This window comes from Chiloscyllium plagiosum, chromosome 2 (assembly GCF_004010195.1).
Source record: "Chiloscyllium plagiosum isolate BGI_BamShark_2017 chromosome 2, ASM401019v2, whole genome shotgun sequence".
NCBI lineage: Eukaryota > Metazoa > Chordata > Chondrichthyes > Orectolobiformes > Hemiscylliidae > Chiloscyllium > Chiloscyllium plagiosum.
Genome location: NC_057711.1, coordinates 91,935,099 through 91,960,064, shown reverse-complemented (window position 1 = coordinate 91,960,064; position 24,966 = coordinate 91,935,099). Strand labels below are relative to the sequence as shown.

General features: G+C 40.7%; 1 protein-coding gene across 5 annotated transcripts in view; it reads left to right on the top strand.

Moving 5' to 3' along the window:
* The window catches only part of ror2 (receptor tyrosine kinase-like orphan receptor 2), a 419,702-nt gene that overhangs the window by 346,957 nt on the left and 47,779 nt on the right, over positions 1–24,966 (top strand). For all 5 annotated transcript variants that reach the window (XM_043714229.1, XM_043714222.1, XM_043714214.1 and 2 more), the window contains 2 exons: positions 11,381–11,668; positions 13,916–13,952. In XM_043714229.1, the coding sequence (XP_043570164.1) occupies positions 11,381–11,668; positions 13,916–13,952 (325 nt within the window). The remainder of the gene's footprint in view (positions 1–11,380; positions 11,669–13,915; positions 13,953–24,966) is intronic.

The window sequence follows — 24,966 nt, the reverse complement described above, 5'->3', positions numbered from 1 at the left end:
GTTGTGGTAGGGGATTTTAACTTTCCAAACATCGACTGGGACTGCCATAGTATTAAAGGTTTAGATGGAGAGAAATTTCTTAACTGTGTACAAGAATTTTTCTGATTCAGTATGTGGATGTACCTACTAGAGAAGGTGCAAAACGTGACCTACTCTTGGAAATAAGGCAGGGCAGGTGACTGAGGTGTCAGTGGGGGAGCACTTTGGGGCCAGCGACCATAATTCTATTCGTTTTAAAATAGTGATGGAAAAGGATATACCAGATCTAACAGTTGAAGTTCTAAATTGGAGAAAGGGCAATTTTGACGGTTTTAGGCAAGAACTTTCAAAAGCTGATTGGAGGCAGATGTTCGCAGGTAAAGGGACGGCTGTAAAATGGGAAGCCTTCAGAAATGAGATAACAAGAATCCAGAGAAAGTATATTCCTGTTAGGGTGAAAGGGAAGGCTGGTAGGTATAGGGAATGCTGGATGACTAAAGAAATTGAGGGTTTGGTTAAGAAAAAGAAGGAAGCATATGTCAGGTATGCTTCCTTTTTAACACCGTCAAAATTGGCCTTTCTCCAATTTAGAACTTTAACTATTAGATCTGGTCCATCCTTTTCCATCACTATTTTAAAACGAATAGAATTATGGTCGCTGGCCCCAAAGTGCTCCCCCACTGACACCTCAGTCACCTGCCCTGCCTTATTTCCCAAGAGTAGGTCAAGGTTTGCACCTTCTGTAGTAGGCACATCCACATACTGAATCAGAAAATTGTCTTGTACGCACTTAACAAATTCCTCTCCATCTAAACCTTTAACACTATGGCAGTCCCAGTCTATGTTTGGAAAGTTAAAATCCCCTATCATAACCACCCTATTATTCTTACAGATAGCTGAGATCTCCTTACAAGATTGTTTCTCAATTTCCCTCTGACTATTAGGGGCTCTATAATACAGTCCCAATAAGGTGATCATCCCTTTCTTATTTCTCAGTTCCACCCAAATAACTTCCCTGGATGTATTTCCGGAATATCCTCCCTCAGTACAGCTGTAATTCTATCCCTTATCAAAAATGCCAATCCCTTCCTCTCTTGCCTCCCTTTCTATCCTTCCTGTAGCATTTGTATCCTGGAACATTAAGCTGCCAGTCCTGCCCATCCCTGAGCCATGTTTCCGTAATTGCCATGATATCCCAGTCCCATGTTCCTAACCATGCCCTGAGTTCATCTGCCTTCCCTGTTAGGCCCCTTGCCTTGAAATAAATGCAGTTTAATTTATTAGTTCTACCTTGTCCCTGCCTGCCCTGACTGTTTGACTCGCTTCTGTTCTCAACTGTACCAATCTCAGATTGATCTCTTTCCTCATTATCTCCCTGGGTCCAACCCCCCCACCTTACTAGTTTAAATCCTCCCGAGCAGTTCTAGCAAATTTCCCTGCCAGTATATTAGTCCCCTTCCAATTTAAGTGCCCTCTGTCCTTCATGTACAGGTCACTTCTACCCCAAAAGAGATTCCAATGATCCAAAAATGTTAATCCTTCTCCCATACACCAGCTCCTCAGCCATGCATTCATCTGCTCTATCGTCCTATTCCTGCCCTCACTAGCTCGTAGCACTGGGAGTAATCCTGATATTACTACCCTTGAGGACCTCCTTTTTAAATTTCTGCCTAACTCTCTGTAATCTCCCTTCAGAAACTCAACCATTTCCCTTCCTATATCATTGGTTCCAATGTGGACAATGACCTCTTGCTGGCCCCGCTCCCCCGTGAGAACATTCTGCACCCTCTCTGAGATATCCTTGATCCTGGCACCAGGGAAACAACACACCATTCTGCTTTTTCTCTGCTGGCCACAGAAACGTCTGTCTGTACCTTGGGCTACAGAATTTCCTAACACAATTGATCTCTTGGAAGCCAACGTACCCCTCATTGCATTAGAGCCAGTTCTCAATACCAGAAACTTGGCAGTTCGTGCTATGTTCCCCTGAGAATCCATCACCCCCTACATTTTCCAAAACAGCAATTCACAAAGACTCCTTCCCTCTCTTACCCTTCCTGGAGTTAACCCATCGATGTGACTGTATCTGAGACTTCCCCCCTTCCTATAACTGCCATCCATCACATACTGTTGCTGTCGCAAATTCCTCATTGCTTCTATCTGTCTCTCTAACCGATCCACTCGATCTGATAAGATTCGCATCCAACAGCGTTTATGGCAGATATAATCCGCAGTAACCTTAAACTCTCTTTAAACTCCCACATCTGACAAGTACATATCACTGAAAGGCCATTTTTGCTCCTTCACAATCTACAGACCCAGAAAATAACACCGTCTTATTCCTCTACAAAACACTGCACCAGGTTAAGTTAATAGCTATGGCTTATATTTCAAGTTTAATCAAGAGACTTATCTCCAAAAACATATAATCAAGAAAGAACCCACTGTACTCATTAATACAGCCTTTCTCTTGGACAGACTTAAAATAACAGTTAACTTATCTGATTCTGTGCTGTGAACTTCACCCAATAGAGCCTCCAAGATTAGTTGTGAATTTCACTGTTTGTTAATTTTTCCAGATGCACTCCATGTCCAGTGACTTTTGAATTTAAAACAGCAAAGGCAGTAACTGTGCAGGTTTTTTCTCTCTCTGTCTCTGTCTCTCTCTCTCCTGCACTGTCCTCACCAAGTGCTTCCTTTGTCTGTTCTTCTCCCTTTTTAAACTGCTGTTGGTTTGCCTTTTTTTTCCAAAGTTCAAAACAATGTAACAGCATATAAAACAGTAATTGCTGCTCCTGGAATTCGAGGAAATCACCTCCAACACCTAAAATACCTCAAAAAATAAAGGAGCAGCTCTTACAGCCAGAAATGTTTCCCGTCCTCCATCTTGGATTACCCAGCATTATCATTATTTTGGTCATGAACTTATTTTTTATGAATATTCCACAGTCTGGTTTCAGACTCAACCTGTGCAGTACATTGTACAGAATATCACTCTTCTGAGAGCCAGAGAGGATAATTTAAGCTCTATTAAATTGACCTCAATAAACCTCATAAACTATTCGTGATTTGCATGATTTTCCATTACAAATAACTTGAAAGCAAACAGATCCTTTTATATGTCCAGACTAAGAAATTTGTCATTGAACAAAATACTTTCAAGATAAAGATTTGAATTTTTGCCTAATCTCGTAGTTTGCTAGGATTTTACCTTGATCAACCATTTTTGTAGAAACAGCCTGTTTAAGCAAAGCAAACATTTTTGGCTCTTTCTCTCAGCCTGGAATTACAAAATCTGCCTGCCAGCTGCTTGGATTACATTGCTAGATCCTTAACTCCTTTACGCATATATGATATTCACTTCTTGCTAAAGGTTTTGAATGCATCCCTAAACTTTCAACAGTCTTGAATTCTGAAATACAGTTTATTTTTCTTATTTAGGAATGTGTTGAAGTTAGGATCTGGATGTGGAGGGTGATAAAATCTTTAATACAATGTGCCACTTATCAAATGCTAATTTGTCTGTTAAGCTTAGAGCGCTAATCGAAGTATGCATCTCACTTTGAAAGACAAAAGAAACGTCAGGTATATATTGCTAGTGTAGCAGCAATAATATTTGCCCTTATTAATGCTCAGTAATCAGTATCAATCATCCCAAATCTGCACCTCCATCTCCTTAGTAGTTACCCACCGAGCTATTATTCTCCTAGAAGATATAATATTCCCTAGAGATTGTTGAAACAAAACAATGATAGATAAAATTGCCTGAATTTTGTTTTTGGCAATGCATGTGTAGAACCAACTAACTATTATGTTTAGACTTGCCCATAGGTTTTCTATAGGATTTTGCACTGGAAGTTGTTTTGGTTACAAAGTCATTGTAGCACAGCTGAAAGTTCTGAGGAAACTTTGGGACTGTACATTCTCTTAAACAATCAGATTAAAATACTGTGAATGCACCAGCCAGAGTTTAAACCAGGAACTGTCAATTTTTATTGTTAACTCAAGGTCAAAGCAAGCATGGAAAGTGAATAAAGAGAGGGAAAGAAAGATGCATTAAACAAGCACAATTGAGAATGAGTTCTTTATTAAAACTGTCTAATGTCCATTAATAATTAAAATCTGCATGCATGAGATTCTACACGTCTAAACATAAATTTCTATGCCAACACACCTTTTTGGTAATAATTATGAGCTGTTAAATTATTAGTTATGTTAAAATGAATGGGCGGCACGGTGTCACAGTGGTTAGCACTGCTGCCTCACAGCACCAGAGACCCGGGTTCAATTCCTGCCTCGGGCAACTGTCTGTGTGGAGTTTGCACATTCTCCCCGTGTCTGCGTGGGTTTCCTCTGGGTGCTCTGGTTTCCTCCCACAATCCAAAAATGTGCAGGTTAGGTGAATCGGCCATGCTAAATTGCCTGTAGTGTTAGGTGAAGGGGTAAATGTAGGGGTCTGGGTGGGTTGCTCTTCGGAGGGTCGGTGTGGACTTGTTGGGCCGAAGGGCCTGTTTCCACACTGTAAGTAATCTAATCTAAATAAAAAGCCCAAACATTTTCTGGTGATGTTAACCACAGTAACTTCAGACTGTTTGAATAAGAAGCCTCTCCAAAAGTTATTGTTCTTATAAAACCAATGCAGGAACAGGCAACCTCAACAGCAAATCTTGATTTCTGCATTGACTGTGCATGCTAGTCACTTGCTATTTTCTACTGAATTATGGTGTATATAATTAACCCCTCATTTACTCACCAGAAAATCTAGACCATTGTATTTATGATGGTCTTGTGAAGAACAGGTTTACTTTTCTTAAGTATCAGTCTTTAAAGTATTATTTGTAGTCAAGCCTTTCATGACTTTGACTTTTAGCCTGTGGCCTTTATGTAACTTTATTTTTTTCAAAATTGACAGTTATGTCTCATCTCTCCAAACTCTGCTTTATTTTAGACTAGATTCCCCACATTATGGAAACAGGCCCTTCAGCCCAACAAGTCCAGACCAACCCTTCGAAGAGTAACCCACACAGACCCAGTCCCCTACCCTATAATTATCCCTGACTACTGCACCTAACACCATGGGCAATTTAGCATGGCCAGTTCACCTGATCTGCACATCTTTGGATTGTGGGAGGAAACCAGAGCACCCAGAGGAAACCCACGCAGACACTGCGAGAATGTGCAAACTCCACACAGACAATTGCCCAAGGTCGGAATCGAACCTGGGTCCTTGGCGCTGTGAAGTAACAGTGCTAACCACTGAGTCACAGTGCCACCCCTTCATTTCCATGACAACCACACATTTCTCAATTTCTATCTCCCACATACCTTTTAGAATCACAGAATCCTACAGCATAGAAAGTGGATGTGTTGCCATTTGAAAGGGTTGTCCAACTTAGTTTCAAATTTTGTGTTTTGCTTAATAATTCTGCACATCAGGCTGCATTAAGTAGATGTGCAAATCACTTTTCATGGGCTTGAATTTTATGGATTATCATGGCCCAGGCACTCCCCTTTCTCCCCACTTTTCAGCCCAATTCTCTGTGCTCATATTTTCAGCGAAAAGTGGTGGGATAGGTTCCCTTGATGGTTGCCATGTGTTGAAGTAACACCACATACAGCATTAATCACTTAGAAATGAAACTTGCCTCTTTCTCAGGAGAAAGTCCTGCCTTGGAAAACTTTCAGAAAAGCAGACTAATGGCCAGCTGTGCAACCACAACAGTGTCACCAAGAGCTGATGCTAGGAATACAAACAATCCCAAATGTTAAGGAGCCTGGCAAGTATGAGGATCAGGGATCTTGGTAAGAGGAGTGAGTGGAGAAATGTAGGGAGGGTGGATTAAGTAGAGTTAGATATCCTGTGGGGTGTGCCTCTGATCAGTCTAATGCACCCACTAATGTGGCTGTCACTCCCCCATGGCATGGATATAATGTTGGTGTCAAAGCAATGAAGCTTTTAAGTGACTATTAATTCCATGGAAGTCCATCTGTTCCTACCCTGTAAAATTTCAGATGGGTTGCACAGCTAGATGCTGCTGACTTCAAATCCCACCTGCAAGCAAGCATAAACCTCAACCTATTATTTCTATGGAATTGGATTACGCCACCCTTTCAGCAATGTTTCCTATGTTGTCACATTATATGTCATCTGCAGACTAGGATATTGTGCTCCATATTCCCAAATCAAAGTTGTTTGTACACAAAAAGAACACTTCATGAATCCCACTGCAAACTTGTCTCCAGTTAACTCATCTGCTCATGAGTAAAGTTCTAACTAGCCCTGAGCCAGTTATGTAACTAAATTGTTACTGTCCCTTTAATTTCTGGGTTCTAGTTCCTTGAAGAATCCATTCCTTGAAAAGTTGCTAGTCCCTTTGCTTCGTTCAAAGTTCTCATATAAGAATTAGTTTGGACTTTAACAATGGTTTCTACTACTGACATTTGGTGACCAGCCTGTATTTACTAAGTTCAAATCCCTCCCTTTTTAGAACAGTGTATAATATTTAGTGCCTTTCAGACGTTTGATATTACTACCAGATTTAATGAGATTGGAAGATTGTGGCTAGAGCTTTTCAGTTTCCATAATTCCTCTCCAGAAATGAATTTCACCTGGACTGGGTGACTTGTTTTGTGTACTCCCAACCTTTACACCTTTTTAATTTATTTTTATACCATCCAATATGCCATCTGCCTTCTCTTTAGTAAAACAATGGAATGTATTCATTTAGTACCTCAGACAAGCCTTTTGTATCCAAAAGAGGATTCCCTTGTTTGTCCCTAACTGGCCATTATGTATAATGGTAGACAGAGGATCTCACCTCTGCCATCATCTTTCTTCTGGAACCATCTGGGATGCCATAGGTAGATTTATTGCCATCAGTCCTCCTTGCTGCAATAAGTATAACCCATTGATTAGCTCAATCATAATGAACAGTGAATAGTTTGATTGCATATTACTTATAACTACTTACATTACATCTCAAATACATGATTGTGTCTTGTTAAAATATTTGGCTCAGTTTAAGTTTAAATACACATTAACTACATACTGTTAACACTGAGACCAGTCATTAAAACATTGATTTCATGCAGAACTTTTAGGATACACATCAAATACTGGTTGGCTTCTCCCACAAACAGTCCTTTATAAGCAAAGCTTAACATGTGATGTCAGTTAACTATTTTGGGTATTAATTACATTATATAATAGACGGTACCATTCTTTAATAGAAGATTTATGAGCTTATATATATGTGACCATCACTGAATTGGCCAATTCCTTACTAACTTGAGAATCATTGAAGTCAGCCAAATTGCTGTTGGTATGAAGTCAAACGTAGGCTAGACCAGGTAAGGATGTCATGTTTTCTTCTCTAAAGAACGTTAATATGTCAAATGTGTTTTAAATGTAATCAGTGGTAGTTACGTGACCATCATTAGCTTAGCTTTTTATTCCAGATTTTTAAAAATTTAATTCAGATGTCACCACCTATCATGGAGCATCGGAGGTTGAGGGGTGATCTTACAGAGGTTTATAAAATCATTAGGGGCATCAATAGGTTGAATAGCCAAGGTCTTTTCCCCGAGCTGGGTGAGTCCAAAACTAGAGGACATAAGTTTAAGGTGAGAGGGGAAGGATTTAAAGGGACATAAGGGACAACTTTTTCACAGAGAGGGTGGTACATGTAGGGAATGAGCTGCCAGAGGAAGTGGTAGAGGCTAGTACAATTACAACAATTAAAAGGCATCCGGATGGGTATATGAATAGGAAAGGTTTAGAGTGGTATGGACCAAATGCTGGTAAATAGGACTAGATTAATTTAGGATATCTGGTCACCATGGATGAGTTGGATTGAAGGGTTTGTTTTCATGCTGTACAGCTGTATGACTGTATGGGGACTCTGGTCCCCAGAATATTCAACTGAGGTTCTGGATTAGTGGTGCAGTGACATTACCACTACATCATCCCTTATGTTGCTTACTCACTTTTTCACATTCCCTCTTTGTTCTTTGATGCTTTCTGGATTTTCCTATACTCTGTCTGGTTTTCAGTTGTGTTCTGGCATGTGTTATAAAGCTCCTCTTTTGTATCATCGTCTTTTCTGTTAATTGAAATATTCATGTTTTGTACTTTCAGCCACTGCCCAATATCCCCTAGGCCCCAATATCTCTTTTTTTTCTCCTAATTTTAAATAGACTGTGACCAGCAATGTTTGGATCCCCTTCCTGTCCACATTTAAGCTATATTCCCAATAGAGCCATGATCTAGTAATCCTTCTTATATTCTCATTCTTTTGTCCTTTGGCTTATTTTTTTTCCCAGTTCTATGCTGACATAAAACATAGGGGAAAGAAGCAGGTCTAGACTACGTGGCTGTTTAGCTTGTTCCACCTTTCAAGAGAGTTATGGCATATCTTTCACACTGAATCCCCTAATTTGCAATTTAGTACCCAAAGGATATTGACATCTGTATGCTCAGCAACTTGACCTTTCGAGGGTGTAATTAGAGGATACCAAATGTTCACAGCCGTTTAAAAGTGAAGAAATCTTGGTTCTAAACAGCCGACGACTTATTCTGAAGCTATGCCTTGGAGTTCTAGATTCTCCAGCAAGAGGGAAGATTTCAGCTGTATGTGCCTCTCAAGTGCTATAAAAAACTTCCATGATTCACTTTGATTAGCTCTCATTCTTGTAAATTCCAGGAAATATAAACCAAATCCACTTAATTTCTTGTTAAAGGACAATTATTTCTTCCCAGGCACCAGTACAGTACACCTTTATTGCACAATATATTGTGTTAATATGGATTTCTTAGTTAAAGAGAGCAAATTGTATTTGGTACTCCAGGTCACACCACTCCCCTGCATAATAATTTTAATAATTCTTTGTTTTTGTACTTAAATCCTTTTGAATTAGAACTAGCTTTATCAAATAAGTACAGTGAAAAGTATGCAAGTTGCTTATTGCATCATTTTAGGTACAAAGGTCTCGAGGTACAGCTTTTTCAGTTAGTGTTCTTGAAAAAATAGAGAAGTAAAAAAATAGTCAAACATTGCAGATTTAGGGATAAATTACAAAATGGAGAAAACAAAGTACAGAGAAATGGACTTCCAACCCAGTCTATATTGATATGTAGTCTCCTGTCTGCACTGGGCTCTGATCCAAACAGCGCCTGGCTTCACCACAGGGTTCACAAGGCCGGGAGATCACTCTGGCATCACCTCAAGACCAGAAGTCTACACCAAGACCATGCCAGCCCAAGAGACTGCCATGTAATACCCGATGACCACCATGCTGATCCGTTAGAAAATTGCCATGCTGGGCCGAGAGGACACCACGCTAGACCCGAATGTATGCCGGGCCAGCCTGAGAGAATGCTCTTCTGAGCTATCAAATTGCCAAGCTGGACCAAGAGACCACCATGCTGGGCCAAGAGGCCGCCTCGCTGGGTTTGTGCTGAAGCTAGGAGTTCTAAGACCAAGAGTTCTTAGGTAGCCAGGTTGGCGGCCGCGAGGTTAGAGTTCGAGAACTCCAAGGCTGCAAGTTCAGAGGCTGGGAGTTCCGAGGCCACGAGGTTGGAGGCTGCAAGTCCCGAGACTGGGAGGTCCAAAGTTGGGAGATCCAAGGCCAAGAAGGGAGAATAGTTGGCTAAAGAGGTAAAATAGAAATAAAAGAGAAACAAACAGAATATGAACAGATGGAGCGGATAAGCTCCAGTTGAAGTGTCCTACTCCATTGCCATCTTGTGGACAAGTAAGAAAAGCTACCATTTGCCTTCGTAATTGCTTGCTATACCATATGCCAGTTTTTTGTGAATCACGTAAAAGGACATGCTGAACCCTCTAAATGCAAACATGTTCACTCTCGCCATTTCAAAATAATTCTGTTCTTTTATTTTCCTTACACCTAACCTGTCCACATCCCTCTGAAAACATTTTGCATCTTGCTCATCACATATATATTGTCAGCAAACTTGGAAATGTTACACTCTAACCCCACAACTAAGTCATTAATGTGGACTGTAAATAGTTGAGGGTTAAGCATATCATTAGTAATTGCCTATCAACCATAAAATTTTGCATTTATTCCAACTCGCTGTTTTCTAACCATTAACCGATCCTCAGCCTATTATCCCAACTCCATGAGTCCTAATTTTACGTAATGACTTATTGCATAATACCTCATGAAATACTTTTGAAAATCCAAATATACCACATCCACTGATTTCCCCTTAACTATGCCCTAAAAAACACCACCTGACAGCTCTATTTCCTTTTCACAAACTATCATTGATTTTGTGTGATCATACTTTTCTAATACCTTGTTCCCAAGTCTGAATAAAAGATTTTAGAATTTCACCTACTACTTTTACATCAACCCCATAAATTTATAACTTCCACACAGCAGGTCCTTGGAGCAATGATAATAGGGTCTGTTTGAACTTGGCGCTAATTTAAATGTCCCAGCTGAGTTTAGGTCTCCTTCCAGTGTAATTCATACCCAGTCCCTTTCTGGCAGAAGTGGGATCTGTTGAACGTAGGGGGTGAACCCATGGAATCGAGTCCCCCACACTATTTTTAAAGATCTCCAGAGTTGGCTCAACTCCAGGAAAATCCAGTCCAAATGCTACAAGTGTAAGCGTAAAATGCTGAGAAAGTTGCAATCTAATCTAATGAGAGAAGGTACAGGGAAATAATGTTGAAAAGATCCACTGGAAAAACTCAGCAGGTCTGGCAGCATTGATGGAGGGAAAGAATGTTTGTGTCCAGTGACCCTTCTTCAGAACAGATTTCCAGCATCCACTGTTCTTTGTGTTTTTTTAAAAGATATGCAGCTTCATGTAAGTAAATTGATCTGTGAAATAGTTCCAGTATGTTTATTTTGTTAGACTTTTTCTTATTGTTGCTTCACCTGTAGAGGACACTGTCTTTCTGTAATCACAATAGGCGCAAACTCTCTCTGAAGCTTCTTCTTTCAATAATTTTAAGCACCTGGTTAAAAGAGCAAATTGAGATTTCTTGAATCATTTTGCATAACATCTGGTGCATTTTTAAAAATTATCTCCTCAGTAAACAGTTAGATGTATTTAATGCTATGTTCAATCTGTAAAAGGGAATTAGCTATGTTTGTGGATTTATAATGTTCTGTGTTGGTTATCACTACACTGGCCTATTCTAATGTATAATTAAAACTCTCACCAATCTTAACTGGATTTCAGTCAGTATTTTGAAGACACTGGAATTTTAATGACTTTACTTGTGCCATGTTACTTTGTGAATACATTTTTAGTCTAATTAATAATAAACAATGCATCTTAATGCATTTGTAGATTTCTCAAAAATTAAAATTTCAGTGTATTTGACAGATCATTTACATATTAATTTCTGATTTTTCCCTTCAGGTTATTTTCTGACCTTTCTGGCACCTGTGAACAATATTACTATAGTACAAGGACAGACTGCAACTTTGCACTGCAAAGTTGCAGGCAACCCAATTCCAAATATAAGATGGTTGAAAAATGATGCTCCAGTTTTTCAAGAAGCAAGACGGATCACGATAAGAAAAACAGAATATGGTTCTCGCCTTAGAATTCAAGACCTGGATACAACAGACACAGGCTATTACCAATGTGTTGCATCTAATGGCAATAAAACCATCACAGCTACTGGGGTGCTTTATGTGAAACTTGGTATGTACTTTTTAAATAATATGCAATAAAATTATTTATATAAAAAATTCAGAAACAGTAGAATTTGATTAGCTGATGTAGTATGCATTCTTCTAGCATGAATTTCCAATCACATAAATTAGTAAATAGGAATTTCGCAGATTACACTGTTAATTGCTTTGTTGTTTAATTTTTGTTGAATATGTCTTAGTCTTCCACAGCAATATATCCTTTACAATGCCAGTATGATCAGCTGATACGGGAAGAGCTGATTCGAAGCTCTTCAACATACCTGCTTGTAACCCTAACTGCTGAACTGGTCACACGCCTGAAACCAAGAACTAAAATTGATTCCCTGTTTACAACTATGCTCAGCTTCTCTAACTGAGATCAACATGCAGAAGCTCACAGGACATCAGCAAATGCTACCTTTCTTTGTTCCCGTCGCTAAGTTAGCCAAGGTTTAGAGGAGCATTTGGCAAATGCTGTTAGCCTACAGTGGTTAGAGCCATAGCGTGATCTTTAAACTAATTGATCAGTGATTTGAATATTTGAAAGATTATCATAGCATAAAAGTAAATAATTTTAGCCTTTCTTTCTAAGATAACATTGAGATCCTCTGTTGTCAGAAGCAAAGTGCTTTAGTTCCTTGACTATACTTGTGTATTATCTTTGAATATAGTCTAATTTGTTAGACAGACTTGGAATGTATCACATCAAACTTGACAAAGCATCTTCCACACAATAAAGCAGCCTGATTCCTTGTGAAAAAACTAAACATTTTACGCATACCTAAAAATATAATGCTTAACTTCCAGTCACTTTGCTGTTCTTTGTATTAGAGAGACTGTTGTTAAATTGTAGCACTACCTACAGTTTGACAGTTAAAATTCAGTTTTCAGGTTGCCCGAAGAACTAAAATGGCCCTTACCAGAATCATGAATGGTATTCTCTGTGACTATGTTGCATTATTCGTCCATATTCTCTTGTTCTGTTGTTTAAAAGAAATTTGGATGGATAAATGAATAGGAAAGTTTTGGAAGGATATGGGCCAAGAGCAGGCAGGTGGGACTAGTTTAGTTTGGGATTATGTTCAGCATGGACTGGTTGAACTGAAGGAGTTTCCATTCTCATAGATCATAGAGTCCCTGCAGTGTGGAAACAGGCCATTTGGCCCAACAAGTCCACACAAACCCTCCGAAGAGTAACCCACCCAGACCCATTCCTCTACCCTATTACTCTAGCTACATTAACCCCTGACTAATGCACCTAATGTACACTTTGGGCAATTTAACATGGCCAATCCACCCAACATGCACATCTTTGTGATGGGGGACAAAACCGGAGGACCCAGAGGAAACCCACGCAGACATGAGAGAATGTGCAAACACGACACTGACAGCCGACCGAGGCTTGAATTGAACGTTGGTCCCTGGCACTATGAGGCAGCAGTGCTAACCACTGAGTCACCGTACCGCCCTAAACAACTGTAATATTCAAAATAGAGGAAAATTATTATTAAAGGCTCCCTATCAGTAAATCGAAAGTTGGGGTGTTCTCCAATGATTGCACAGTATTTAGTCCCCTTCATAACACATAAAATGAAACAATCCATGTCCACATGCAACAAGATCTGATAATATCCAGACTTGGATGATATGTGCTGCATAAGAAACTTGCCTTTCAGAGGATTCACCTTTAAGGACTCCCATGTGCTGTGTGTATGAAATAATCCAGTTCTGCCCATCAATTAGTGTGCCGTGCATCTGCAAGCTGCAGAATTCAGTTGGTTTGCTGTAATATCTTTTATAACTTATAATGTTCCCTTCCTCTTGCCAACCCTCCCAGTTGCCATCATCTCATAGCAACTGTGAAAGAAGTGGTGGAATGGAGAGTTTTGGGCAAGAGTGACAAGCGTTCAGCAGAACAGGGGTAGCAAATCAATGAGGCAGTGAGCTGGACAGAGGCAGCAGCTGTGCTGCTAGAAGGAGAAGTTTGGGTAGCAAGTGATCCATGGGTCACGTAGTCAATATCACTACTTTAACTACTGTGCGTTGCAGTGAAGGGCATACAAAAATTCTTTGGGTAAGTATAAGGTTTTCCACTGACTGCAGAATCTGGGCTATCATTCTACAGTTGAAGGGAATATCTTAGGGGATATCTGGAAGATTAATATTTTTGAGATAAAATATAAAATTGGCATTGATTACTAATTTGTCCAATATTTCAACACATCAGGTATCAACTTTGTTCTAATCTTTTTTCTAGGTCAGTCTCCAACTCATAGTCCACATCACAGTTCACAGTAAGTAACACTGATGATGCCAATTGCAAGAAATGTTTTGCAGATCTACAGACCATGTCAGAGCATATTATAGAATTTTTTTTGAGAACAAAAGAATTTTCTCCCCTATTTATTTAGAATATTTCCAAAAAGTATTGTGATGTATAGATTGGGAATGTGGGCATGTGGAATGAAATCACATTATCTTTAAAAGTGGCACATTGCCAAGATGGTGCAAATCAGATTGCGAATTTATCATTACAAAGAATTCCAGATGCAGTAGGCTAGAATTCCTACATGCTGGTCTTCTGTTCCATCCTCAATATTTGTACTTGTATTAGAAACTGTTTAGTACCGTAATACAGTATAATATAGGTTTGCACCTAATTCTTTTATCCAAAATTATTCACTTTTAATATTATGGAAAATGTATTTTGAGGAAAAATTGTCCAAATAGTTTGAGGAAGTAACAAAATAGTTTGATTATTGACTTCTAGTTTTAATTTGAATGAACTCTAATTATAAGTTGGCTGCCCTGGATTTATTTTCTATATACTCTATTGGCGTTGACACTTTTTAAAATGGAGATATAGTCTGACGTTGGGAATAGCTTTTTTTGTGTGATTGAGTGTACATGTTTTTCTCAGAGCAAAAATATTCTGAAAGAAATTCTGAAACCTTCAAAGTGTTAGGTTTATTCTTTCAATACAAAGACCTTGTCCAGTGCACTTGGTGCCCTCAAAGTGCAAAATGATATTTGGTGGTTTGATAGTTTTCAAATCTGGAAGCATGGCAACTGCAGTGAACTAAGGCTGAAACAAAGATTTTGCTTCATTCACATGTAATTCAGCTCTGCAAGGAAGGAAAAGATAACATGTATTCGTACAACTTGCCAAAATTAACTTTATTATAAGAATACATTTTCAGTTTCTAGTTGAAATAGCAATACTTTGTGGTGTGAATTTATGACTCCTGAAACATGATTCATTTCCCCATTTATATTGAGCAATCTTTGAGTGTGGCCGCCTGTATTTCCTAATTTTTCCATGTTTATACTTTGGGGTGGTTTTGGAGCTCTTGTGCATTAACACTGGAACGACACACATGGAAATTCATGGAAATAATTTTTCATGAAGGTCGGGGAGGGACAAAATAAGAGAGATATTCTTAAGGAACAGTGGAACTGGATTTTCCTGAAGGAAACGTAAAGCACAAAATATCCTGATTCTGCAAAACTGTGTCCATTAAAAGGCCTCTTCCTGAGAGTGTGTGTGTGTGTGAGAGAGAGAGAGACAGACAGACAGACAGACAGACAGTCAAATCAAAATGGTAATAGAGATTGGCAAGTGGAAAGTTAGGCAGGCTTGAAGACTATCTGCCATTTAGTGGTATATATTGGCACAGATATAATCATTACTATAATGCCCTCAAGTCCTCACTTTACCTCCATGCCACTTTTTATCCTCTATTCCCCCTCTGAGTCTTTTCATATCTCCCATATTGCCCCACCATGTAACCTCCATTTTTCCCATGCGCTAAGCCCCATGCATCCACTATACCCTCACTATCTTGCACACACCTTTCACTGCTATCAATACATCCTCTGTACCCTTCTCCATGTATCTATTGTGCACAAAATCATTCAAAATTGGGAATTCCAAATCCTCCCCCACATCAGCTGTAGCTTCGATGGAGTGGACCCAATCCTTGTTGGTTCACAACAGCTCAGAACAGTCATAGGTATATATTTAGCAGCCCGGATCTTAAGTCAGGGATATACTGAAAATCCATTTAATATTCTTTTTGAAATACCTTGATCACTTATCTTCTCAAAGCTGTCATTTAACCACAACCACTTATAGAAACAATGTTAAAAGCTTTTATATACTTCACACCAGGCAATCCTCCATAAACAAACACAGAAGCGTTGAAAAACTATGTCAAAGAAATAACAACTTGTTACAAGAAAATAACTGTGCAAATCAAACTAAATTTACATTCCCCTTTCTCATTGCATTTCCCATTTCCCAAAATTAAATTTTGTCTTTTTGAACATGTTGATGATTAGGTTTTGGGAATTGAGAGAATTTTATTGAAATTGCTGCTGACGCCTAATTAGAGTGAATGAAAATTGTGACAGGAGGATGTAGATAAGCTAGCAGCCAAAACAAGTAAGTGGTTGTTAAATTTCAGTGTAGGAAAGAAAAACGTAAGGTTGAATATAAGTACCTCTGAATAATAGAATTTAAAATAGAGGGAAGAAGAGTGGATGTGTAAACATTCAGATCTTTACAGTTTGTGGGACTCATAGAAAAGCTCATTGGGAAGCGTCAGAATGCTTCTTTTTATACTTTGAAAAAACTGAATGCAAATGAGTGTAATGAATACCTACAAATTTGTGGGCCTTGTTTGGAGTATTGTGTGCTATGTTTGAATAATACAGGCTTGAGAGAGGCAGACAAAGTGAACAAAAGATTGGAAGATGAGATTATAAATGATAAAGTTGTACTTACAAAGAAGAGTAATATGCATAAATTAATCAAACTAAGATAAGATAATAAGACCACTGCACTGGACCAATTTGTATCCTTTATTGCTGGAACAGCACAGCAGGTCAGGCAGCATCCAGGGAACAGGAGATTCGACGTTTCGGGCACAGGCCCTTCTTCAGGAATGAGCAGAGAGTGTTCAGCAGGAGAAGATAAAAGGTAGGGAGGAGGGACTTGGAGGAGGGGCGTTGGAAATGTGATAGGTGGAAAGAGGTCAAGGTGAGGGTGATAGGTCGGAGTAGGATGGAGGCGGAGAGGTCAACAAGAAGACTGCAGGTCAGGAAGGCGACGTGGTCGACGGTGCCCTCCACCGCATCTCCTCCACTTCCAACTCCCCTCCTCCAAGTCCCTCCTCCCTACCTTTTATCTTCTCCTGCTGAACACTCTCTGCTCATTCCTGAAGAAGGGCATGTGCCCGAAACGTCGAATCTTCTGTTCCCTAGATGCTGCCTGACCTGCTGTGCTGTTCCAGCAATAAATTTTCAACTTTGATCTCCAGCATCTGCAGATCTCACTTTCTCCTCGAAGATTTCAACCTACTGCGAATCCTCTTACAAGGATGCCTTCCTTGAAGAAGCTCTCTGCCTCTCTCTACAAAGATTTCAGTGAGTCCCTCTCTCACTGCACACCCCAGGTCATCTCCTCTTCCAACGCCCCTCCTCCAAGTCCCTCCTCCCTACCTTTTATCTTCTCCTGCTGAACACTCTCTGCTCATTCCTGAAGAAGGGCCTGTGCCCGAAACGTCGAATCTCCTGTTCCCTGGATGCTGCCTGACCTGCTGTGCTGTTCCAGCAATAAAGTTTCAACTTTGATCTCCAGCATCTGCAGACCTCACTTTCTCCACCAATTTGTATCCACCTATTTTTAAAAAAAACTGTAGGGAAGAGATAACGGTGGGCACTAATGAGAAGCTCACTCACCATATCTGTGAAGAGGATCGAGGAGGACTTGATGCTCGAGCAAGAACAAGAGCAACAGCATCAAACAGTGGGTGCCAGTGACAAGTAACTGTACTGGATTCTGGGACAAGTTGAGTATAGTAGAACAGGTCAAGGGTATATATATATAAATAAAAATTAGGCCTCAAGGGTGAAGTGCTGACAGTTAAGCTAAATAAGGACATTTAGGGGAGGAGTTTTAGGAGGAGTGGAGTCAGGAGATCAAGACCTAGACAAAAGGGCACAAATGAACAGCAGTCTTGGGGGAGTAAACTACTGGAGCTGCTGGAGATATGAGGGCAAAGGAGAAGGAAATTGAACTGTGATGTGACAGCCAGCAGGTTAATGAGTGGCTGGTGACTGTAGTTTTTCTATTCTCTTATTTTATCCTGGCCTCGCTGCTCTTCTTGTTAAGTTAACATGGAGGGTATGTAATGGCAGGAGACCCCAGAGCCATATTGTGCTTCTGCGCAATACAGGAATTAAGAGATCCTTCCAACGTCCCTGACCCCTTCACATGTAGGACGTTTGTCCAGCTACAGCTCCATTTTGAGCGTGTGATGGCTCTGGGGCTGCAACAGGATTCATTTTGGAGCAGCTGTAAGGCTAAGGAAATTGTGGATAGAACATTCAGTAAGTTGCAGATAAAAATTACTTAGAAAGATAATGAATGGGTGAGTACTAGACAGGAGAAGAGTAGGAAGATGGTGCAGGGGTCCCCTATAGTCACCTTTCTCCAAAACAGATTTTGGATACTTTGGGGGAGATGGCTCACCAGGGGAAGGTGGCAGCAGCCTGGTTCATGGTACTGTGTCTAGGTCTGCTGCACAGGAGGCAGGAACAAGGGCAGAGTGATAGTGGATTCAATTGTCAGGGAAAAGATAGGCATTTCTGCAGCTGCAAACTAGAATACACATTCCTGATGAAGGGCTTATGCCTGAAACATTGACTCTCCTGCTCCTCGGATGCTGCCTGACCTGCTGTGCCTTTCCAGTGCCTCACTTTTGAACTCTGATCTCCAGCTTCTGCAGTCCTCACTTCCTCATAGAATACCTGATGGTATGTTACCTCACTGGTGCAAGGGTCAAGGATGTCTAAGAGTAGATGCAGATATTCTGGAAGGGGAGGGTGAACAGGGTGCACATAGGCATCAATAAACAGATAAAATACAAGGTGAAGTCCTACAAGTTGAATTTAGGGAGTTAGAAATTAAACTAAAAAGTAGGACTGCTACCATTGCTACATGCTTGTTGGAGTGAAAATGGCAGGGTAGCTAATATGATGTGCTAGACGATGGTGCAAGAGGATTGAAATTGCTGGGACATTGGAACTGGTTCAGAGGAAGGTAGAACCAGTTTAGCACAAACCAGATTGTCTGCACCTGGGCAACATTGGAACCAATGTCCTGGCAGGAGTGTTTGCTAGAGCTTGGGACCTTGGGACGCTTCAACAACATGGCGTCAATGCCAACTTCACCAGTTTCCTCATCTCCCCTCCCCCCACCTCATCCCAGGTCCAACCCTCCAACTTGGCACCACCCTCTTGAACTGTCCTTCCTGTCCATCTTCCTTCCCACTTATCCACTCCATCCTTCCCTCCAAACTATCACCATCACCCCTCACTGCATCTACCTATCACCTTACCAGCTACTTCAACCCCAATCCCACCCTCCTATTTATCTCTCAGCCCCCTTCCACCCCGCACCTTCCTGATGAAGGGCCAATGCCCGAAACGTCGATTCCCCTGCTCCTCGGATGCTGCGTGACCTGCTGTGCTTTTCCAGCACCACACCTTTCGAATCTGACCTCCAGTATCTGCAGTCCTCACTTTCTCCGTTGATCATCTGAGATATGCAATGGCTAGTATAAGCTGGCCAAGGATTCTTAAGGGAGGCAAAGGCAGACATTTAAAAAATATACGGATGAACCTCAACAATTTAAAATCCCTGTCTGGCACAAGGAAGGTGACTCAAGCATGGCTAACAAGGGAAATTAGGGATAGTGCTAAAGCCAAAGAGAAAGCATATAAGTGGGCCAGAAAAAAGCACAAAACCAGAAGACTGGGATAAATGTAAAACTCATCAGAAGCAGACAAAAGTTTTAATTCAGAATGCAAAAATAGAATACATGTGTAACCTTGCAGAAAATGAAAAATTGACTGCAAAAGCTTCCACAGATTTGTGGAGATTAAAACACTGGTGAAGATAAATATAATTCCCTTAGTGCTAGAATCAGGTGAATTCATAATGGACAACAAGGAGATAGCAGACTAGTTGAACAAATATCTTGGATCTGTCTTCACGACAAGGACACAGATAAACTTCCAGAAATGGGAGGAGACAGAGGGTCAAGCATGATGGAGGAACTGAAAGAAATCTTTATTAGTCAGGAAATGATATTGTGGAAATTGATCGGGTTAACCCAATAAGTCCAGAGCCTGATCTTCTGCATCTTCTAGATTATGGAAGGGTCCCAATGGACTGGAGGGTAGCTAACGTAACTCCACTTTTTGAAAAAGCAGGGTGAGAGAAAACTGGGAATTATAAGATAGCTACCCTGACATCAGTGGTGGGGAAAATGCTGGAGTCAATTATTAAGGATGTAATAATTGAGCACTTGGAAAGCAGTGGCAGGATTGGTCCAAGTCAGTATAGATTCGCTAAAGAGAAATCATGTTTGACAAATCTTCTGGAAGTTTTTGAGGATATGACCAGTAAAGCATACAAGAGTGAATCAGTAGTTGTTGTGCATCTGGATTTTCAAAATGTATTTGACAGGAGAATAGTAAGCAAAATTAAAGCTCATGGTATTGGAGGTATTGGAGATAATGCATTGACATGGTTGGCAGGCAGGAAGCAAAGATTTGGAATAAATTGGTCCTTTTCAGAGTGGTAGACTGTGATGAGTGGGTACTGTAAGGTTGAGTGCTGGAATTCCAGCTGTTCACAATATACAGTAACGATTTGAACGAAGGAATTGATGTAATATCTCCAAGTTTGTAGAGACACTAAGCTCGGTGGCAGTGTGTGCTGTGAGGAGGATGCTAAGAGGTTGCAAGCAGACTTGGACAGGCTGACTAAGAGGGTAGATGTTTGGCAAATACAATATAATGTGGATAAATGTAAGGTTATTCACTTTAGTGGCAAAAACAGGAAGGCAGATTATTACCTGAATGGTGGCAGTTTAGGAAAAAGTGCGATGCAACAAGGTCTGAGTGTTTTGGTGGATCAGTCGCTGAAGGTTGGCATGCAGATGCAGCAGGCGGTGAGGAAAACTAATGGCACACCATCCTTCCTTAGCAAGAGGATTTTGGTACAAGAGTAGGGATGCCTTGCTGCATTTATACAGGGCCTTAGTGAGGCCACGCCTGGAGTATTGTGTGCAGTTTTGGTCTCCTAGTCTGAGGAAAAACATTCTTGCTATTGAGGGAGTCCAGTGAAGGTTCACCAGACTGATTCCTGGGAAGGCAGGACTGACATATGAAGACAGATTGGATCAACTGAGTTTGTACTCACTGGAATTTAGAAGAATAAGGGGGGACCTTATAGAAATATGTAAAATCCTGATAGGAAGGAACAGGCTAAATGGAGGAAGGATGTTCCTAATATTGGGGAAATCTGGAACTAGGAGTCACGATCTAAGGGGTAAGCTGTTCAGGACTGAAATGAAGAAGAATTTCTTCATTCAGAGTTGTGCAACTGTGAAATTACCTCCCACAGAAAGTTTTTGGGGCCAGTTCATTACATTTATTCAAAACATGGCTCTTGTGGCTAAAGGAATCAAGGAGAGAAAGCGGGAGTGAGATGCTGAAATTGTTTTTTTATCAGCCATGACACATTGAATACAGGCTTGAAAGGTGAAATTTTCTTTGTTTCTATTTGGCACAGTTATTGCTGGATATATTCAATAATTCAGTAGAGAAGTTATAATGTCAAAGAATTATCGAGTAGCAGGTAAAGCTCAATTAGCTCAGCATCAGAGGTAGGAAAAATTATGGAAGCTGAACCAAAGAGAACATGAAAAATATCTCAAAACCATTAATCTAATGCTGATCAGCATACATTTCAGACAAGAATAGATTTACAAGAATGGTTCCAGGGATGAGAAACATCAGTTACAAGGATAGACTGGAGATTTTTGGGCTGTTCTCCTTGGAGAGAAGGAGGCTGGGAGGAGATGTGACTGAAGATTTTAAAATCACAAGAGGTCTCGATAAAATAATTATGAAAAAAACTGTTCCCCCTCTCAAAAAAATAGAAGGCACAGATTTAAAATGATTTGCAAATGTAGCAAATGCAAGGTGAAAAAGATCATTTTCACGCAACAGGTGGGTTGTGCTGGAATGTAATGCCTAGAAGTGTGATTCAGTCAGAGTCAATTGAGGTTTTCAACAGATGATTACTGTATTAGGAAAGCAATGTGTGAGGTAGTGTGCAAACAAGAGGTGACAAGTCATAATTCTTATTGGATAGCCAGTGCAGACACTCCATTTGCACCGGAACAATTGTGAGATTCTGGGAAGTTTGCAGATGACACCAAAATGTGAGGTGTAATGAACATCGAAGAAGGCTACCACAGATTACAATGGGATCATGATTAGATAGGCCAGTAGATTGAGGAGTGATAGATGGAGTTTAATTTAGATAAATGGGAGGTGCTGCACTTTGGGAAAGTAATTCAGAGCAGGACTTACACAGTTTATGGTAAGGTCCTGGGGAGTATTGCTGAACAAAGAGACACCTGGCTGATGTGCATTGCTGGAATGATAGTTCCTTGAAAGTGGAGTTGCAGGTAGATAGGATCATGAAGAAGGCGTTTGGTATGCTTTCCTTTATTGGTCAGAAATTTGAGTATATGAATTGGGAGGTCATGTTGCAGCTGTACAGGACATTAGTTGGGCCGCATTTGGAATATTGCATGCAATTCTGGTCTCCTTCCTATCAGAAGGCTGCTGTGAAACTTGAAAGGGTTCAAAAAAGATTTACAAGGATGTTGCCGGGTTTGGAAGATTTTAGCTACAGGGAGACGCTGAATAGGCTGGGGTTGTTTTCCCTGGAGTGTCAGAGGCTGAGGAGTGAACTTATAGAGGTTTATAAAATCATGAGGAGCATGGATACGGTAAATAGACAAGGGTGGGGGAGTCCAGAACTAGAGGGCATAGGTTTAGGGTGAGAGGGAAAAGATTTAAAAAGAACCTAAGGGACAATTTTTCATGCAGAGGGTGATGCGGGTATGGAATGAGCTGCCAGTGGAAGTGGTGGGGGCTGGTACAATTGCAACATTTAAAAGGCATCTGGATGGATATATGAATAAGAAAGGTTTAGATGGATATGGGTCAAGTGCTGGCAAATGGGGCTAGATTAGGTTGGGATATCTGGTCGGCATGGACGAGTTGGACCGAAGGGTCTGTTTTGTGTAAAGATGCTGTACATCTCTATGACTTTATGACCAATGAATTGGTCTTCCTTGACCAATTCATTGCGAGAGTAACAGAAAGTGTCAGATATGGTAATGAAAATTTATCGGATTTTCAAAAGGCCTACCATAAGATACCACATCATACAGTTCATGAACAGTTATCAGATTAGAGCATCCAGAGTCCAGGAACAAGTAACAGTGTGGATAGCTAGCCAGAACTCAGAAAGCAGAGATGTGGTAAAGGATAGCTATCATTTTGGCAGAAGGTGAAAAGAGGAGTTCCAGATGGATTAATGGTGGAACCACTGTGTTACACAATTCATGTTAACTTGGGAATCAAAATATTGGGGCAGCTTAATTATTTTTTAAATTATTAACTCATGAGATGTGAGTGTCCGAGTAAGGTCAGCACTTTTTGCCCACCTCAAATTGCTCTTGAGAAGCTGATAATGAACTGTCTTCTTGAGTTCTGGATCTTATCAACTTCAGTATCAAAGAACAATACAGCACAGGAACGGGCACTTTAGCCCTCTAAGCTTGCGCCAACACATTTTGCCTTTCCATACTAAAACTGTTTTCACTTACAGTATCCCAATCCCTCAATTTCCTTCCTATTCAAGCATTTGTCCAGGTGTTTCTTGAATGCTGCTCTTGTGTCTGCTTCCACCACCTCCTCTGGCAACACATTTCAGGCACTCACCACCATTTGTGTGAAAAACTTACCTTGCACATTTCTTTTAAACTCCACCCCCACCCCTGCACCTTGAACTTATGTCTCCTAATAATTGAGTTGATAAAGCATGGCACGGGAAAAAGCACAGCAGGTCAGTCAGGTCTGAAGAACGATTATACCCGACTCTCTTGCTCCTCCTTGCTGCCTGACCTGCTGTGTTTTTTCCAGCACCATGCTTTATCAACTCTGACTCTCCAACATCTGCAGTCCTCAATTTCCCCTAGTAATTGGGAAAAGCCTCATACTTTCCACGCTATCCATGCCATTCACAACCTTATAAACTTCTATCAGGTCACCCCTCAAAGTCCTGCATTCCAGTGAAAACAAATACAGTCTATCCAACCTCTCTTCATAGCTAAAATCCCCCATACCAGGCAACATCCTGGTAAAACATTTCTGTAACCTCTCCAAAGCATCCACATCCTTCTGGTAGTGTTACGACTGGAGCTGTACACAATATTCCAACTGTGGCCTAACTAAAATTCTATAAAGCTGCAGCATAACTTGTCTATCCTTTTACTTAATGCCCCTTCCAATGAAGGCAAGCATCCATTTTTGACTACCTTACATACCTGTGCTGCCACCTTCAGTAACTGTGGACCTGCACACTCAGATCCTTCTGCATATTAGCACTCCTAAGGGTTCTGCCATTCACTAGAAAATTTCCACCTGTACTTGATCTTCACTGTTGCATCAAGGACTTGTTCATGTTTGGAACACAACTCCCTGAACAGCTCACCACTAGCCCTTTAGCAGAGTAATCCAGTTATTCTAGGAGAAAGTGAGGATTGCAGATGCTGGAGATCAGAGCTGAAAATGTGTTGCTGGAAAAGCGCAGCAGGTCAGGCAGCATCCAAGGAGCAGGAGAATCGACGTTCCTGAAGAAGGGCTCATGCCCGAAATAGAACATAGAACATAGAAGAATACAGCGCAGTACAGGCCCTTTGGCCCTCGATGTTGCGCCGATCCAAGCCCACCTAACCTATACTAACCCACTATCCTCCATATACCTATCCAATGCCCGCCTAAATGCCCATAAAGAGGGAGAGTCCACCACTGCTACAGGCAGGGCATTCCATGAACTTACGACACGCTGAGTGAAGAACCTACCCCTAACATCAGTCCTATATCTACCCCCCCTTAATTTAAAGCTATGCCCCCTCGTAATAGCTGACTCCATACGTGGAAAAAGGTTCTCACGGTCAACCCTATCTAAACCCCTAATCATCTTGTACACCTCTATCAAGTCACCCCTAAACCTTCTTTTCTCCAATGAAAACAACCCCAAGTGCCTCAGCCTTTCCTAATACGATCTTTCTACCATACCAGGCAACATCCTGGTAAACCTCCTCTGCACCCGTTCCAGTGCCTCCACATCCTTCCTATAGTATGGCAACC